This window comes from Belonocnema kinseyi, chromosome 4, assembly GCF_010883055.1.
Source record: "Belonocnema kinseyi isolate 2016_QV_RU_SX_M_011 chromosome 4, B_treatae_v1, whole genome shotgun sequence".
In the NCBI taxonomy this organism is placed as follows: Eukaryota; Metazoa; Arthropoda; class Insecta; order Hymenoptera; family Cynipidae; genus Belonocnema; species Belonocnema kinseyi.
The window spans coordinates 64,683,408-64,702,316 of NC_046660.1; the positions used below are offsets into that span (position 1 = coordinate 64,683,408).

At 30.0% G+C, this 18,909-nt stretch overlaps 2 protein-coding genes across 3 annotated transcripts in view; one reads left to right on the top strand and one right to left on the bottom strand.

Annotated features, from left to right (window-relative positions):
• The window catches only part of LOC117172155 (adenylosuccinate lyase), a 64,766-nt gene that overhangs the window by 33,295 nt on the left and 12,562 nt on the right, over nt 1–18,909 (bottom strand). The gene's annotated exons all lie outside the window — the stretch shown is intronic.
• On the top strand, nt 10,173–16,466 carry LOC117172156. The gene is made up of 4 exons (XM_033359962.1): nt 10,173–10,632; nt 12,178–12,405; nt 13,792–13,983; nt 15,266–16,466. Exons 2-4 carry the CDS (start codon nt 12,316–12,318, stop codon nt 15,482–15,484), a joined length of 501 nt encoding a protein of 166 aa, XP_033215853.1. The 5' UTR covers nt 10,173–10,632; nt 12,178–12,315; the 3' UTR covers nt 15,485–16,466.

Here is an 18,909-nt window from a genome sequence, read left to right on the forward strand (position 1 = left end):
AAAAGTTGCAAGAGAACTTTTATGCTTAGAATTGTCCATATTTACTAAAAAAAAATTTGTCCCATAAAGAAAAACCATTTTTTCCTATTTGTTTAAACAATTTCGTTTTAAACAAAACCTATCCACGTCTCGTAAAATTAACCGGTACCATTGGATTCAGCGGGTCAAAATACATAAGATTAACTAGTTTTTACCTTTTGCCTCTTGAATGCATACGGGAACATACCCAGCTCCCGGACTAACAATTGCCCTAAGGACTTCTGTTCGATATCCCCACTACTGCCAAACCAATTATGTATATTCTCTCTTTTTCTCTGCACTCTCCTACTACGCAATCTCCTTAAAACTTATGATGATTTCTAACGAAAAATTTCAAAGTAAATCCATCAAGTTTCACTACTACTACTACTACTACTACTACTACATGTGGCCCCACTGTCACACATTGTTTTTTTATCTGATATAATTATCTATCTTTTCCTTGCTGATTCAGGTGGAATTTTTCATCCTCTTTCGAAATCCGTTGAAATTTAAAAAAAAGTTGAACATCTACAAAATGGAGGCGGTTTTCCTGAAATTCTACGTTTGTCGTAATTTAAACACTATATTTCAATGTAATATACCTGGGCCCGAGCCTAAGAGAGAAGGGAGATTTTTTTGTCTGAAAACTAAAGTTTACATTTTTTTTTAAAACGATACAAGATACAAAAAAGTCGAAGGAACAAAATAATTTCTCTCCATATTTTGAAAAATGTGTCCTACTTTTGTTCTATCTCGTCTTATTTTTGATTAAAAAAAATAAGGATCCTAATTTAACAGTTGCAAAATATTTTACGTCAAAGTTTTTTCTCTGAAGTCGGAATTTTTAAAATAATCTATACTCTCCATTTTTTATAACTTACTTCATTATTCTTCCACCAGCAAGTTGTTAAAACTGTTAAATTAAGCCGTTTTTAGTTTATCATCAAAATACAAAATTGTATTATTGAGAAAAAAATAAATCTTAGAAGATTGCATACATATTTTTCCATAGAAAATAAGGCAAAGCAATGTTGTTCCCTTGACTTTTTTTTCGTATCGTGTGTCATTTTTACAAAAAAACTCACATTAGGACTAATGTAGAAAAAAATCGTGAGAAAAAATAATGTGGGATTTTTGAGTAAATTGTTTGAATATTTTCAGAAAAACCGCTGCCATCTTGCCAATTCTGAACTTTTTTTAGTATTCAACGGATTTCAAAAGAGGAGGAGAAGTTCTATTAGAATCGGAAAGAAAAATATAACTAATATTATTAGATTAAAGAAGATCACACTTTTCAAAAAAATGCTGACCATTTTTTGATAACTCACGTTTAAAATTTTTCTAATTCAATTAATCATAACTTTGACAAAAAATTTACCGTCTAATCGATAAGATAGACTTATGTCGTCTTATTTCTTTAAAAAAACATCACATTTTAGTGGAAAATGATTCTCTCAAATGAGAATGGACTGCCTCGGCGCATTTTTAAATGAAGTATGTCGCTTACGTAATTTATGAATGACCCTAATGGCCAAAATGTAAAGAAAATTCTTACCAACCAAACATTGGGGTCCTCGAAAACGAAGGCAATCATGAATTGAAGTGATATAACGAACCAAATATTTAAGGCCAACAATTTATATACTCGGCTTTCGAGTCTTTTTATATATAACTCGGCTTTTTATATACCCGACTGACGGAAAAATATTCCAGCGAAACAGATGATCTAGATTTTATCAAAATTTGATTCTTGACATCAGGTGTAAAAACAATTCCACTTCTTTACATTTGCGATAGATTTTTACTCTCTTAAGTCAACTTCAGATAATTCAAGAGATTTTGAAAGTTTGTTTTATTTTAGGAACAAAAACTTGAGGTTGAAAGAAATTTCAAAAATGACTAAATGTATCAAAGAAATATTTACGAACCCAAATCCCACCTTAAAAATGATTAATTTGGTCACAATGGTATGAGCATCAATATGAATAACAAAAATGAATTAATCTAAGTTATAATTAAGGCTGTGATAATTGTTCAAATTGGTGTGTTCATTGAATATTTAAATAATAATTCAAAAAGAACATCAATTCCAATTGAATTTACTCAGCATTTAACTGTTCTTATTATCATTATTGCCTTGTTGATCAGCTTCATATTTTCCGAATCAACTAAACACGCGTCAAGAAGATTTAAAAAGGAGGTTATCCTCTTAGATATTCGCATTTTGTCTATAAAATATTCTCTATTTTGCAAAAATAATGATCTGTTATTCTCTACTTTTTTAGGAAACTTTTCTTCTTTAAAGCTGTATTGTATTGTTACCGGCTACAATGGTAACAAGAATACTTTTACTGTCATCTTTTATTAAAATACCACAAGAAACATCAGGACACTGTAAGTCACAAGTACCATAACTTGCTGAGAAGTATAAAAACAAATTCTAAAATTAACTTTATTAATTTATAAAATCGGGTATTTTTACATAACAATAAAAATTTTTTAAGTACAAAGGGGGTATCCATCAATCTTACGCTTACAGAAACTTACTGTAGAAAAAGTTTTACGAAGGGGGCAGGGTCTAATATTACTTAAATAATCCTTACGTAATTTATGGATGACTATAATGGACAAAACTAAAAAAAAATTCTTGCCAACCAAAAATTGGGATCCTTATGATTAAAGCCAATTAGGAATTAAATTAATATTAAAAGTCAACCATTTATGGCCCACATTTGATATACCATTGTTTTAGGCGAAATCAAAAAACCTCCAACGAAACAGATAATCTTGACGTTATCAATATTTGATCATTCAAGTCAGACGTAAACACTCCCTTACACATTTGATTAATCTGAGTACAAAATTGTTTATATTTCGTTTGGAGTTTTCAAACTGATAAAAAATCCAAACCTATTTGACATACTCGCCCAACTTCAGATGGTTTTATGATTAACAATTACAAACTATTTTTTCAAAGTATACCTTTTACTCTGAAAATCTCAAATCAAGTAATACTATACTCAAAGGTAATCATTTTCAATCATAAGTTTAATTATACTTTTTAACAAGTCTACAAAAATAATTTGAAATGAACGCTCCTCCCTAAATTTGAATAAGTGAAATTTTACTAATTGTCAGTGAGATTTCACTGACTGAAATAGCTGGAAATTGGTCACTGACTATCAGTAAAAATTTACTTATGCATTCAGTGAAATAATCACTTTTAGGATTTGGCAGAACTGCACCGTATCAACTTAGCAGTCATAATAAAATAATATTTTACTAGATTCAATAAAGTAATCATAGTAAAAACTTAAAACCCATAAATATGATCAAATATTACAAAAGGTGAAAAGTTTCAATGATTTTAAATGACAAATGAACTCATATATTACATAACTTCCAAGATTGGACTGTCATGTACACACCCGTTAAGTAAGTATTTTTTATACGAGTTAGAGTATATTTTTCAAACATTTAATTCAGCAGACTTATAGCCCGAAATTGAAAAATTATATCATCAAAGAATTCGTTTTGCAACTTAAGTAAATCTTAAATCTTAGAGATTATGTTTCACATGATTTACTCTGCTCTTACTGAACAGATTAGTAAATGAGTCCGAAATAACTGATTTATCAGTGAAATGTCTGACTACTATTTCATTCGTGAATTTTTCACTTATTCATATTTAGAGAGTCTAGTTTACTTTTTATATAGGTAGATAATAATGATAATAATTTATCAATAGAAAACATTGCAAGACAATGAAAATTAGAGTTAGACAAGAAATGTATTTCTAAGCAATAATTTTAAGTCCTGAAGAATTAAAGTGGACTTAACAACTACTATTTGTCTATAATACAACAATATTTTAAATAAAGTAGCAAATAACATCATTAATTACTCAAGTATAAATTGCTATATGCTTTCCTTAAGAAAGCTTCTACTAGGAGGCTTTCCATTGCAACGAGTTCAGATTCTTCGCATAAGAAAGCTGATTTAATCACAAAGAATTTTTCGTATTTTTGATCTATGTTGGAGATTCTCAATTTACAGGGCTGCCACATAGGGTAAACAGGAGTATTGCCGACACTCTTCTAGTGAACGACATTGTGCAATGAAAATGGTTTTATTAGAATTTCAGAGATATAAAATAGATACTTTTAAATGAATAAATATTCTATAATCTATCTAATTTGCATTTCAATATTTATTTAGTACAAAATTACTGAATTTACGTTCATTCAATAACATTTTTTTTGCCACCTAAAGGAGGACATTTTGACACTATAAAAATAAATATTAGTCTCACATTTGAGTAGATTTGATATATTTGAAATATTCTTATCATACGTTCAAAACCAGTGAACGACATACGTATCTCTCAATGAACGACACCCAACAAAAGAAAGTTTTTAGGGTACAATACGCATTTTTTTATTGATGTCCGTATTGCTATGATTGCTATTTGCTTTCCTTATTTCTATGCCATCGCTTTTCAAGAGTCTTTAATGTTCAATATCTTTTTAATTGATTTTGGATTTCCGAACCTCAAAAATCAATCAACGACACCCCCGAATGAATTTGACAAATTCGTGAACTGATGAAATAAACATAACCACACAATATCGAAGGTATTCCTTTTCGCCAAAAACTTAGTCTTTTCTTTTAAAAAAACCCATGCTCATACAAAATGATGTTCCTTATTATCTAAAGAAAATAAATTGCATAATATTTCTTAAAAATAACTTTCTAATTTCTTTTAAATTCAAAGTCAATAGCGGTGTCGTTCACTAAATGTAGGGTGTCGTTCACTGAATTTGAATAAATTATTTTAAAATAAGCATAACAATAGTTTGACAAATAAAAATTATATTATTGGGTACTGTCTGAAAACGGTAAAAATCTGCCCATTCAGATGAATTCATCTTTGTTATCAAAAAATAAGCATATAAATTAATATTCTCCTTTTTCTAAATTTTTTTTATAGTGTCGGTAATACCCATGTTTACCCTAGTTGCCAAAGTCACTTTTAGTCACTTTTTTCTCAAATCACTATTTTGGCACTTTTTTAAACAGCCACTATAGTCATTGTTTTAATGAAAACATCACTTTAGTCAATTTTCGTTTAATAAATTAACCCTTGGGTTCTAACGATTATTGAATTCAGCTCTATAGCTATTTTTGACATTTCGGGAATTGTTTAGAACTGTAAAAATTATTAAATTGATAGTAAAATTTTTATATCTTTAAACCACAGAAAAGATATGTGAAAGTAATTTTTTCAATTTGAAATAAGTGTTTTATTAAAGAAATCCGCTAAAAAACTAAATATTTTTGTTAATATTTCAACAAATTACAACTTAATTAAATTTGTTTCCAAAATATTATTTCATTGGAAATCAGTTGTTGAGAGTGGATTTGACTTCAGTGTCGAAAATTAATTATTTCAATTATAGTTAATAGTAGGTGAACCTAACCAAAGAAATTAATTTTCAACTAAAGGGATGAATATTTAACTAGGATACTTGAATCTTTAAGCGATAAGAAGAATGTTTAAATGATGAGATTAACTTTAAAGAAAAAAATCCTTTTGTACCAAAACAGTCGATTTTATACCAAAAAAGTCGTCTTTTTAAACAAAATACGTGAATTTTCAACGAAATAAATTAATTTTCAATTAAAAAGAGGAATTTACATTCACTGGAATAGTTGGATTTTATACCTGCCAAAAAGATGAGTTATTATCCGAAAAGATTAATTTAACAAAGGGAGACAAATTTTTTAACAAATTACATGGATTTTCAGAAAAAAATAGTAATTTTTCCCCAAAAAAATATACATTTTCAACCAAATAGTGGAATTTTTAACCAAAAAAGATCAAATTTAAATGAAAAATAGAATAGTTGAATTTTTCGTTAAAAATCTCATTCCTCACCAAAAAAGCGGATTTTCAGAAAAATAGTTCAACTTTCTGTTGGAATACTTACATGTTTAGTTCAAAAATTCATTTTCAACAAAGTAGTTAAAGTTTTAAAAAGAGATGAAATTTCAATTGAAATAACGAATTTTACAACAAAATTAATTTTTAACAACAAAAATTAGCTTTTACACGCAAGAAGTTGAATTTTCAAGAAAAAATGTTAATTCCCAACAAAAAGGTAAACAAAATTATATTATAATATAGAAACATCTCCTCTTCGAAATACTAATTCTACTCTAAAAATTGGTTGAAGTAATCACTTTTTCTGAACTTTTGAAGAAGGAGCTATTAAATTGTGACCAATTATTTGGAGTTAGAGCGGATTTTTTTAAACTCCTTTTGCTTCTTCCTTATATTGAGAGGAAGCTTTATAATGGTAACATTTTCGAAATTTTTTTTCATTTAATTAATTTTTTCTCAATTTAAACATTTCTACCACAATGTTGTAATCAATTGTCCGTATGTGTGTCGGGGGGGGGGGGGGGGGGGGGGGGGGGGGGGGGGCACACTTTTTTTGTGAACACGATAACTTGAAAATGATGGTCTCTAAAATATTCAAAATGCGCTCACTTTTTGACTTTTCATCCTAAATGGCTGGCTAACGAACTTGGCCTTTATTTTAGGACTCTAAAGAGTGTACCAAAGGCCAATCTAATAAAATGATTTTTTCAACAGGTATCGTGCGCACAGACAGACAGGCATACATACATACAGACCGACAGACACATTCGTAAAAACCTATATTTTTCGGATTCAAGGAGTCTCAAAACGTGGACCCTTCGACAAAAACGAGGGGGGGGGGGGGGTTAAATTTTACAAAAATCTAATAACTTCTATGATGAGAATGTAACAATGATTTGTCATGACTAATTTTTTGATAGTAATGTTTTTGGTTTTCATCGTAAAAAAATAACATTAAAAACATAAAAAAATTTAATTCTCTGAAACTCCACACACGAGACGAAAAATAAGTTAAAAGACAAAAGTTGTAATAAGAATGTGCCCACGCAGCGGGCAGATTTTTTATTTTTTTACTGTTAATGATATTTTTAATGATTCAAGCCAAAACTACGCATCTTATCAAAAAGTGATTCATAACAAATTCGTAGATCTGTTTCAAATACACAATTTTTGTCTCCTCATCTTTTACCGTATTTTGAATAGTTTGGCCAAAAAATGTAATTTTTTTATTTTTCATTATTTTTTAGGCTGTCAAAATGAATTTTTGGGTTTTCAAAGAAAATTAAAAAAGTCGTTATGATAATCTCGTAGGGCATTCAAAAAGCATCATTTTTCTTCTCTTGACTTTTTTTCATATCGTGCGTTTTGTTTAAAATGTTCATTTTCGTGTGTTTTTTTAATTTTTTAAATGCTATAACTCTAGTAATTTTTGGTTTTATGAAAAAAGTCAGGAGGAAGAATTGTTCGACTTTTTGAATACTAAGAATAACCGTACAGAGAATTTTTGAATTTTGAAAAAAGTGGTCTCGTAAATATTGAAAATGTGCCCACTTTTTGAATTTTTATCCAAAATGTCTGGCTGACGAACTTGACCTTTATTTTGGGACACTAAACGAGTGTACTAAAGACCAATCTAATATATTAAGTTTTTCAAAACTTATTGCGGAAAGAGACAGACATACATACAGACAGGCACATTCGTAAAAACCTGTTTTTCAGATGCAGGGAGTCTCAAAACGTGGACATTTGACAAAAACTGGGGGGGGGGGGGGGGCAAATTTTACACAAATCTAAGACCTTCTCTAATAATAATATAAAAATCAGATTTGTGAAAATTACGTAACAGTAGAGAGGAGAGTCATTTTATCTTGTTACAAGTTTTACATAATACATGGACGATCCCTTTAATTCATTTCAATTATTTTTAATTCACCCTGAATTCTTTTAAATTCATGTTAAACTCGTACGAATGTATCAAAATATCTTAAATTCCCTCGAATTCTTCAAAATTCACACTCATTTTAATGAAATAAATGAAATAATTTCGTTTTCTTTGCAATTTATTTGAATTTATCCTTACTAATTTATCGTGAATACTTTTATTTCTTTTTAATTCCCTTTCATTTTTCCTGAATTAGCTCTGATATTAATATACAGATTCAATTAATTTTTACAATATTTTTGACAAATTTGCGATTCAGTTGAACTTCTTCGGTAAGGGCATGCGACACAGTGGAATTCCTACATTACCAACCTCTTTTTTCTATTGAACAAATTTTTTTTTTTAACCATAGAACTTTTTTTGTAAATCAAATATCGAACTCAAAATTTCAGGAGAGCATTAGAAGACATTATCCTACGTTTATGTACTTCATTTGAATCGAAATTTGGCAAAAAATTTCAGAAATAAGTTTTTTTTTAATTCCGATTCAAATGCAGTACATAAACGTAGAATAATGTCTTCTTATGCTCTCCTCAAATTTTGAGTTCGATATTTCATTTACCAAAAAAGTTCTATGGTTCACAAAAAAATTTTGTTAAATGGAAAAAAGAGGTTGGTAATGTAGGAATCCCACTGTGTCGCATGCCCTTAAATCACCTTTTATTTTTTATGAATTTCAAATAAAATTTGCCATTTCCATTAAATCCCTCTGAATTCACAAGAATTTTACTTAAGTCAATGACTTTTTTTCAATCCATTATTAAATTCTGTTCACTCCTATTTTCTCAATTCAATGCAAATTTTTGTATTTAAAAATGTTTATTCAATTCACTCAAATCTTGATGATTTAAATCAAAGTCGCTTGAATTTTATTCAATTCTTTTAAATTCACTCCAATTATTTTGAAATCATTAAGAAGAAAAATGAGAAGATTCTCAATTTCTTGAAATATTTAAATGTAAATCGACTATGATGTGCAATGTACATCAATTACTCTACTTGACCTCGTGGAGGATATGCTTGACCGGACCTACACCCACTCTCCGGATGGTTGAGCGCATGATTAACCACACAGTCAATTGTCAAACGTCGTAATTGCCCGAAAATAAATTAATGTAGGCAGGGGTGTAAAAGAAGGACCTTCTTATTGCTCTGTTGAAAGTCATTAAGTTAAGTTAGTTAATAGGAGAATTCATTATACGGGTTTTGGAAAAATTATCACCCGAGAGAAATCAAATTTTACTCGCACATACGTTCAAATCAAGTCAGCTATATTATAATCACAGTCGTATAAACTTATCGCAGATTTGGTCCCTAAATTAGAAAATTGAATTTAATTATAGAGGTATTGAATAAAGAAAACTAAATTAAAAGGCCATTCAGAAATCATCTCAGATTACATATCAGAATAAAATTTAAAAAAATATATGTATAAAATAAAAATTGAAGCCGTATGAAAAGTTACTTTCAATTTGTTGTTATCAAACTTTAATTGATGTACTTTTGCATGTTTTATGCTCTACTGTAGACAAAATTGGGTATACTCATATAAGGTGTTACGTTTCTCACAATGAGACATTAGTTCATCAAGGAACAAGAGAGAAACTAATAACAAGAGTCAAATGAAAACATTGAAATTGCTGTACTTTTTTCGATATCTTAACTATATAATTAATTTAGTCACTCATTTTCCAACTGAGCAATAGTATCTTGAGCCTTATGTGGCCCTAATACGTGAAAGCTACTCAGAAATGATAATTTGAAAGCATTCAAATTCTAAAACCTAAAACCTGATAACGCGCTACCACACAGGAAATCAATTCTGAAGATGATAAATAAATGAGATCTCAGCTATAAAAACTATGTCAGGAATCGCGAATAATCGGTTCCAAAAACAATGACCGCGCCCAACCAACCCACCCAAGCATGCTATGTTGTCTCCTGCGACTGCGTCACATGTTTACATTTCCACCTCCAAGGGGACCTGGTGAACAAGTGAGTAATTCATGAGATTGGTATGCAACTCCATGGATTGCCATGGATACCAATTTTACATGTAAGTCGACAATTTATCATTTCTGTTATCCTATAAGAGTTGCTGTATTATGCCCATCCGAGCCTATCAACTATAAAATAAGCATTCTCTAAAAAGCTAAAGACTGCATGCTACTACTATACTATCGCCTCCTACGCACTCATACCATCTCAAGTGTATGATCATACAACACACATGAACCTAGTCTGTGGAATTGTGGAACTCGCCTAAGTTGCTTAGCTGGCCTGCGCAGCTTGCTGAGACTGTGAGACACCGTGTCACGCTTGGCGTTCCAGTTTAAGTTACACCGCGGCACGGTCTCTCTCTCTCTCTCTCTCCTCCTGCTTCTCCCGTTTTTAGGGTTCAACAGGAAACCAGTACCTGTTTGGAACCCTCCAATTCAACATAATCGATCTCCAGACTAGCTTCCACAGGTAGAAAATCCAAGTTCCAATTCAGTCGGGCGTCGCCTCTAGTGATTTGTTTACGCTTTCGCTTCGGTGTGGCTTTCTTTTACAAGTTATACGTGATTGTGGTTCTCCAGTTGTGTTCTCCAGTGCCTAGGTGAAGTTCTCCTATTGAAGAATACTGCTTGAAGAAGTAGGTGGAGTTGTACGAGTGCACGTGGTTCATGTTTTGGAACGGTGCGATTGGATAGTGTCTCTTCAGGGATTTAAAATTCAAATCCAGGTGAGATGTCACAAACTATATGTGATGTTTGTTAAACTACATTTTCGAATTAGCCCATCGATTCACAATTGTTTACAATATAGTTAAATAGAAAACAATTGCGAATCAGGTGAAAAATCCCAAATGTAGTTATCGCTTTCTTGCTTTACACAGGAGAGTAATGTTTTTTTGAATCCAGTTGAGCTGTTTGTTAAACCCAGTTGCAATGTTTCTTAAATTCAGATGAGATTTTTTGTTGACTTCTAGAGAAAATTTACCAAAATTCGATTTTAAATTCCATTAGAATTTCTAAATTCAAGGAGAGAGTTCTTGAGATTTTAAGATGATGTGTCCTCGATCACGTCAAGTCTGCTACGTGCATATTTTATTCACAAGAGTGTGGAGTTTCGAACGGTTATTTCTCGTATGCGAGAGGCCTTAGCATAACTTTGCAGTGGTTCCCAAAACATGGATCATTCCATTCTTGTAGTAGTAGTAGATGTGTCAGTAGATTGCAGTTTGCGGAATGCATGAAGGTTGATGATGCAGCGAGTTGAGCCGGCTGTCCTCATTGCAGTGATTCTTGAGCAAATGAAGAGATTCTGCTGCATTTTCTTTTTTGCAATCGTCGACTCGTTTTATCTTTCTATAATTAATGTTTTTGAAAAATGTCAGTTATGAATTGGGGATGTCGAACCCTAAAATTACTGTAAACCGTTAAAAGTAATAAATATGTAGGCCTATTGTTTTGTCAGTAAGCATGATATCGAGAATGTTAATTAGTTGATGTTATGCTATGCAAACAAATAATTAGTGGCCAATTTTGTACAAATCGAAATAATCTATATGGCACATGAATAAAATTCAATTGAGCATTCGAAGTAATATGATGGTTTGCAAGTAATTAAAAATGAAATTATTGCATTTTTTTTTATTAAACTTTAATAAATATAAAGAATGCAGCCTTGTTCTCAGGAATAAGTACAATTTTTTTACAGGATAGTGAATTTTTATTGTCGACCTACATTTCTCAAATTATGTTTTACCAAATTAGTATTAGAGACAGTGAAAATCAAATTGTTCATTCAGAGAACTCCCTTCTACGTAAAATCCTATAGAATATAAATTTTTAGTTTCATCGCCAATAGATAAAAATTAAACTATTGTGATGGTCTATCCCTAAATCAAAGTTTCGAATAGCAAATGAGTATTTTCACTTCAGCATTATTATATCAAAATTTTCACTTATTTATTTTTCAAAAGTTCAGAATTATTTCATTGATGTAGCAGAAGGTAATAGTTTTCAAATTCTTAAACTAAAAATATACTACTTTTTTATTATCTTGCCATTCATAACAATTCTGAAAGCTATTGTATAAACTTCCTACATGATTTATATTTACTATTCCAGACCTACCTCACACCAATTCAAATACTATTTTTAAAATACGATATGAGATAAAAAAAATTTGTGTTATATAAATAATAAATAAATTTGAGGAATTATTAAGTTTTCTTTCGAAATGTGAAAGAGTTTTAATCAAAGTTGTTAATTTTATTTTCCAGAATTGATAAGAACTTTCAATAAGGAAGGATTCTAACCAATTTTAATATCAGAAGTTCAAAGGAAGACACTGATTTTTGTTGTTGTTGCAATTTTGAAACAAACTGGGAGACACAAGAGGAAAGCACAAAAGAGTAAGAATGGCAGAAGACGGTCTTCAAAGTACACACTCATCAAAAGATTCTGATTCCATAGGAACTTTTTCAATTTTGACCAAAGTGGTGGAAGTGGTAAGATGATTCATTTAATTTTTTATTCAGATTAAGATATATATATCCCATTAATCGTGAGTTTTGAGGTTCAAACACTGAAAATAAGTATTTCTTGATTAAAAACGCAACAATAATAGAATTTGAGGAAATTTTTGACAGTTCTCGATCTACCAACCAAATTAGTTTTTTTTTACAAACTTAGTGCAAATTGATAAAAAAATTCATTATAGCTGCTCGCGATGAATCAGGAAATTTGGAAAATTGCTAAAGGTTTAGGATTTAGGCTAAGAACGGGGTCTCTTTACATCATGTTTTATGTACCACTTGGTGTACCTTCTCGTCCAGAAATATCGCTACCACAGATAAAAATTTATATGAAGTTTAAATTTAAACAAAAATATTTTAGCGGGATATCGTATTGTCAATAATTTGGTTTATTTCATTTTAGAGTGAAATTATAATATTCATTGCGCAGCTTTTAATCGGACATCAAAATATATTATATAATATAAATATAAATGCTAAATAAATATGTAATTATTTATGGTTTTAATAATTTAACAACGAAAACACAAAGTAACCTCAAAATACACATAATTTTGTCCAAGATTGCAATTTTTAAAAAGTTATATATGTTTTAAAAAATGATACAATACCAATTCCGTCAAGTTTATTTTTTTGTGACTTTTTAATTTCTTATAAATAAAAATATAATTTAATTTGAAAGTATTTTTTAATTAAACGCAAAAAATAAATATTTGAAAAGAGAATTTGCTATTCTTATCATTTATTATCACAATGTCCATCGGAAAATCACAACTATCGATTTTAAGATTATCTGTAGTATTTAATTTCAAAAATCTCAAACAGTTTATAAAGCTATGGAAATTATAATAATTCTTTTATTTCACCAAAATATAGTAATCAAATTTTGCACTGATTTCTTCTTTTTATTTCAAGCCGTTTAAAACTTAAAACTATTTTAATTGGAAAAAAATGTAATCGTTTTCACGAAGATTGGAACAACTAATAACTATTACTCGTACATGGTATATTTGGAAATTACAATTACCGGGACATCGGTACTTTTTCACTTTTAATTTCTTATAGATGAGAAGTAAAAAAAAGTGTAAAAACAATTTTGCTAATATTCTAGGGTGCTTTAATTAGTAACAATAGTTTAGTAATCACTATGTTATACTAATTCTTTAATTACATTAATTCTATTCAGGAAAATAATTGTTTATTTATTCATTAATATATATTCAAGAGAAAATAATGTAATATTCTCTTGGGCTTATTTTCATCTGATATTTAATTACAGTTCTAAAATGTTTTTCTACAAATATTGCTTCGTTCTCAACAATATTTTTAATACTAATCATACTTTATAATTTATTTCAGGTTCTTTCCATTTTTGCAATCGGATTAATAGTTGATCCATTCAACTCTTTCAATCGAACCCATTTAGATAGAAGGGCGCCAAAATTAGATGATGTAGTCTTCATTTATATCACACTTGGTTCATACCTCATAATTAATACAGTTTTTATCATCAGCCATGCGGTTTTGGGAGATCAAATTCCAAAAAGATTGGTACGTATTGCAAACAAATAAGAATGATTTAAATTTATAATTAAATTTAGTTCTTATAATAAGATCGCTTTATTAGTAAAGACAAAAAAAGTTCTCTACACTCTGTAACTACAACAATGAAAGTTGACATATATTCCAATTAATTGTTGCACAATAACTCAGGGACAAATCTCGAGGTTAAATTAATTTCCGTTCAACAAGTTGAAATTTTCATATCCAAACACATCGATATCGAAAACCAGCTTGGTCACATTTTCCTCGGCAAGGAAGTCACACCCTATTTATGCATCTGAGTCATATGGTCATTATCGGGTGTATTGTCTATTAACAGTCTCATTAAGTCCTAGCCTGATTCACTCGTTAATTGTTTACAAGACCACTTGTCTCCAAGTTCTTCAGTGTATGGTTTCTAAAAATAAATTCTAATTCTGGAAATCGAATTTAATAAGCTAAAAAAATGTGAGACAAGCAAATTTTACACATGTTTTAAATTAATTTCCTCGCTTGGAATACCATAACACTTTTTTTAACACTGACCGTGTTATTTTTCTCCCTGAACGTCATAACTTTCTCTTTCATGTATAAAAGCAACTGTACACCTGAGAGGGGAAATATAATAATTAATCATGAAAATAGAGGAATAAATTGTTTTAAATAAAATAAATGTATAGGTACCACATTGCATCCAATATGGACCGCTTGAGATTTTAAGTCGAAATGTATTGAATTTTGACCAAAAAGATTCATTTTCTGCCATAAGAAATTAATTTTTAAGCAATAAAGATGACTTACAGCTAAATAAGTGAATTGAAAAAGAAACATTAATATTACAACAAACATTTGCATTTGAAACCAAATAAATGAGCTTTCAAGCGAAACACAAAGTCGACCAGATGGTTGAATGTTCAAACAAAAAAGATTAAACTTCAATCAAAAACAGTTACATTTTTAACCAAATAGTTGAACCTTCAAACCAAAAAAACTTCTCCACCAAAAAATATAATTTTCCAATCAAAAAGGTAGTTGAATGTTCAACCAAATAGTGGAATTTTAATCCAAGAAAGGTAATTTTTGCACCAATATAACAAGACTTGTTAATTAAAAAGAATTAACTTTCAAACAAAAATAGTTGGATTTTCTTATTGGGTTCTATTTTGTAATTCGATTTACATTCAAGCGAAAAAAACCCTGACCTTCCGGAATTCCCTGGCATGTAGCAAAAATAATAATATTTGAGTACTTCCTTATATAATTTTTAAAATGACTAAAATTGTACTTGCAGTCAGTGATATTTTCAACTGTGGGTGCCCTTTTCCACATAATCGCCGCAAGTTTAATGGTTCATAATTGGCGAAAGCTTCAAGGATCAGGCGGCATACAATACAACAACGAAGTCTACGGCAGCAAACAATATTTGGACATGTTAATATCCGGCGCAGTTTTCACTTTTTTGACATTTGCTACTTTCGTCGTTGATATCGTCTTAACCTTCCGATACTAGTAAGCAATCTAATAATGAAGACTGCAGAGAATTTTTTTCTCCACTTTATTTAGCACCTGGATGCAATAAGGACTTATCAACAACCACTTTGATTTCAAATTATAATTAAAGCATCTGTAATTCTGTATGCTTAAACTAAGCTACTATGAATAATTAATTTTCCATTTTTATCGCCTAACTTTAAAAGTTTGATAGTTCAATCGCTAAGGAATAATCACTTTAAAGGAGATTTATTATTTTGTATAATACAGAGTATAATATTATTTATCTACAGTTCTACATGCAAAGTGACACAAACTTAAGAGCTTCTCATCCTTATTGCATTCAAAATTCTGACAAGAATCTCGATGCCTTGTATAATATAAGAAACTATTGTATCGTCACCAGGACTTTTTTTTATTAACGTTAGCAACACACGAAGAATACCACGAGTATATCGCCTTTGAAGTACAAAAGACAACAGTTGCAATTGTACATACAATATCGATCTTAGATCGTGAAATTATTTTCTGTAAATTACAAATATCATAATCTTCACGACCATTGTGGCGCCATTTTTGCTCTCGCATAGTGCAAACAATGTGGTGTTAAAAAGACACCTCGACGTACAATGCTGTAATCCAAAGTTCTTAAGCTTCTAGACTTCACTTTAATGCCACTTCGTATCCATAAGTTCCAGACACTGCGTTCTATATTTACACTATTTTTGTAAGATTTTTTATCTATTTTACAAAAGAGGTATTTTGTCTTTACTTCAGAATCGAAATCCGTCCAATTGAGATTAGAGTACGACAGTCAACTGTCCATAGTTGTCTCGCTAATTTTTAAGCAATTGTGCATAATTAATTTAGCCGTTATGAGTACTGAATATTGACTTGTAAGTACTGTCTATGCAGAATTTATATTTCAGAATTTTAGATGTATCGACTTTTAAGAGGTCTATATAAACAAATTGTATCTTTGTATTAAACCAATTTTATGATGAACGTCCATTGTTTTAGTGGTTATGACAAAAGTCGTCCTTTTCTTTAATTAGCCTGCATCATCAAAATTTGCTGTCCAAAAATGCCACAAGGAGAAAATCTAGAGATGATTGAACTTTACAAGTTCGATGGAAAAGCTGATTTGAAATCTTGCCCGGGTCAAAATAGCCTCAGAGTCAAACCAGTCAGGATTATTTAACTCGTAAGACATTGGAAATAATCAAAACAATTGAAGAATATCATAAAATAAACCAGATGAGCAATGTCAATAGACATATTTAATCATTCTTACTAGGTTCTTTCAACTACCTTATTGGGATTAACGATTGGATTGACTCAAGATAAGATTCTCGATTATGGAAATTTGACCCTCCTCGGAATTATCAATTTCAGTTTCTTCATTGTTGAAATTGTCGATGCTGTGAGCCAATTCGGAAATGATCCCATACACCGGTAGAACAACCATTGAAAAAGGTTTTCTTGCACATGCAATGATGTAAGAATTGTCAATGTAAATGTTATTTTTCAGATGGTTGTGTTCGGATCCTCTGGTGTTGTTCTCTTTTTGATCGCATCGGGTGGAAGCTTTGCTATTTTTGCAAAAGAAAACAGGTCATCTTGATTTTTGGTTATTAAATTAAATTGACGAAAGGGAAAATGACAAATATCAAATCGAAGATGAAGTAGAATGTCAAGCTCTAGCGTCTAACAAGTTCAGGAAAGATTTAAAGTTGACTTCAGACATAAGGAGATCAAAAAATGATTCTAAATGATATTTGAAGAAGATAAATTAGCTGAGGATTTTTTTGAACGAAGAATTCCGTATTAAAATTTGGGAAGGTTTCACTTTTTACAACAAAAAAAAGTAAATTGTATTTAAAATGATGAAACCAACCTGTGGTTTTCACCCTACTTGCGCTTCTCCAATTGTGCGAACTTGTGATGATCCGTGCACAGTTCCTATGGCTAAACCCATTCGAATATTTCAGTTTGTGAGTATTTTTAGATTCGTAACTAACTTTATTCATAAATTATTTGATTTCCTAGTTTAAATTCTAAATTCAAATTTTTGTAGTTGCTTGCTACAACTTTATTTGTTGTAAAAATCTACACGATTTCAAAAAAATCTCCCTATCATCAAGTCGAAGGAGCTTTAAGAACAGTGCTTTTTGGAAGTTTTTTATTCATCACTTTGGTGGACATAATAAGTCAATTTGGAGGTGATCCAATAACAGATACTCCCGTGAGTATATCAATTATTAGACATTCAGAAAGTTTAACACTATATGTAAAATTACTTGTAAGTAACGTCATTTTTTGATAAATAACCAATCAATAATTCTGGACTACAGATGTTTCTATTTGGAGTAGTTGGAATTTTGCTCTTCGTTATTGCTACAGTGCCAGAAAAGAAAAAATTGAAGAATTATGGATATTACATCTTTCAATGTCTCTGACTGCTACAGCTTCTATTCTATTCCTTTTCGACGTGATAATGATCTTCCTTTATGGCTACTAATTATTAAATATTTCCTTTGTTTTTTTTTCAATTTGTCTCCTGTTGTGAATGGCAATTTGTAATTCTGTATGCTTTTATTAAAATAATATAAAGCGATTTCATAAAGTATGGTTAAAGCTTTAGCTAAAGTTTCAAACTCAAATAATATTGATAACTTAAAATGTAATTGTTTGAAAAATGTAATAAAACTAGAATCAAACCAAAAAACGGACGATAGCAAATGTCAGAAAATTTCGGAAATATTGGCAAAAAATTATAAGATTTTTTAAAAGTAATTTTGAATCTGAATAGTAGAGAATAATAAACAAACTGAAAAAGATTAACGTTCTGGCATCTAAAGGTATGACCAAAAATGGTAAAAACCCTTCTTGATTTTACAATAATTTAAAAAAATAATCCTCTCCTAGTATAACCAAAGGCTCTATTTTTCAAGATTGACAATTCTCAATTTTCTAAATAATGTATTGCAGAAGATGAATTTTTTGAAGATCTCGAGATTGACCGAAGGAAAAAGGACACACTAAACAATTCAGTGGAAATAAATAAAAATGGCATGAATTTAAAAGTACCACCTTTAGCTAAACCACTTAGGATACTTCAGTTTGTAAGAATTTCTTTAATTTTCAAAAGTAAAGACCATAAGCTATTATTATATTTTGCTTTAAACTATTTATTACATTCTCATTATTTTTTGCAGATTATATTATTGGCCCTTTTTAGCTTCATAGTTTATATGATTGCTTCGAATACTCAAAAAAATCAAATAACTCCGATGTTATGCCGAAAGTAGTCAAGTTGGTTTTTTAAAAATGAGTCATACAGAATCACTCGGTATGGCGACTTTATTCAATGGTAAATTACAGATGTAACTTATGAGACTGAAGAATATGGACTGTCTCAAAGAATAGAGCGAGCCTTTATAT

Coding starts and splice junctions, on each gene's coding strand:
- LOC117172156 (XM_033359962.1), top strand. CDS start 12,316: ATGGCAGAAGACGGTCTTCAAAGTACACACTCATCAAAAGATTCTGAT. Junction 12,406..13,791: donor TGACCAAAGTGGTGGAAGTG/GTAAGATGATTC, acceptor AATTTATTTCAG/GTTCTTTCCATTTTTGCAAT. Junction 13,984..15,265: donor ATCAAATTCCAAAAAGATTG/GTACGTATTGCA, acceptor TTGTACTTGCAG/TCAGTGATATTTTCAACTGT.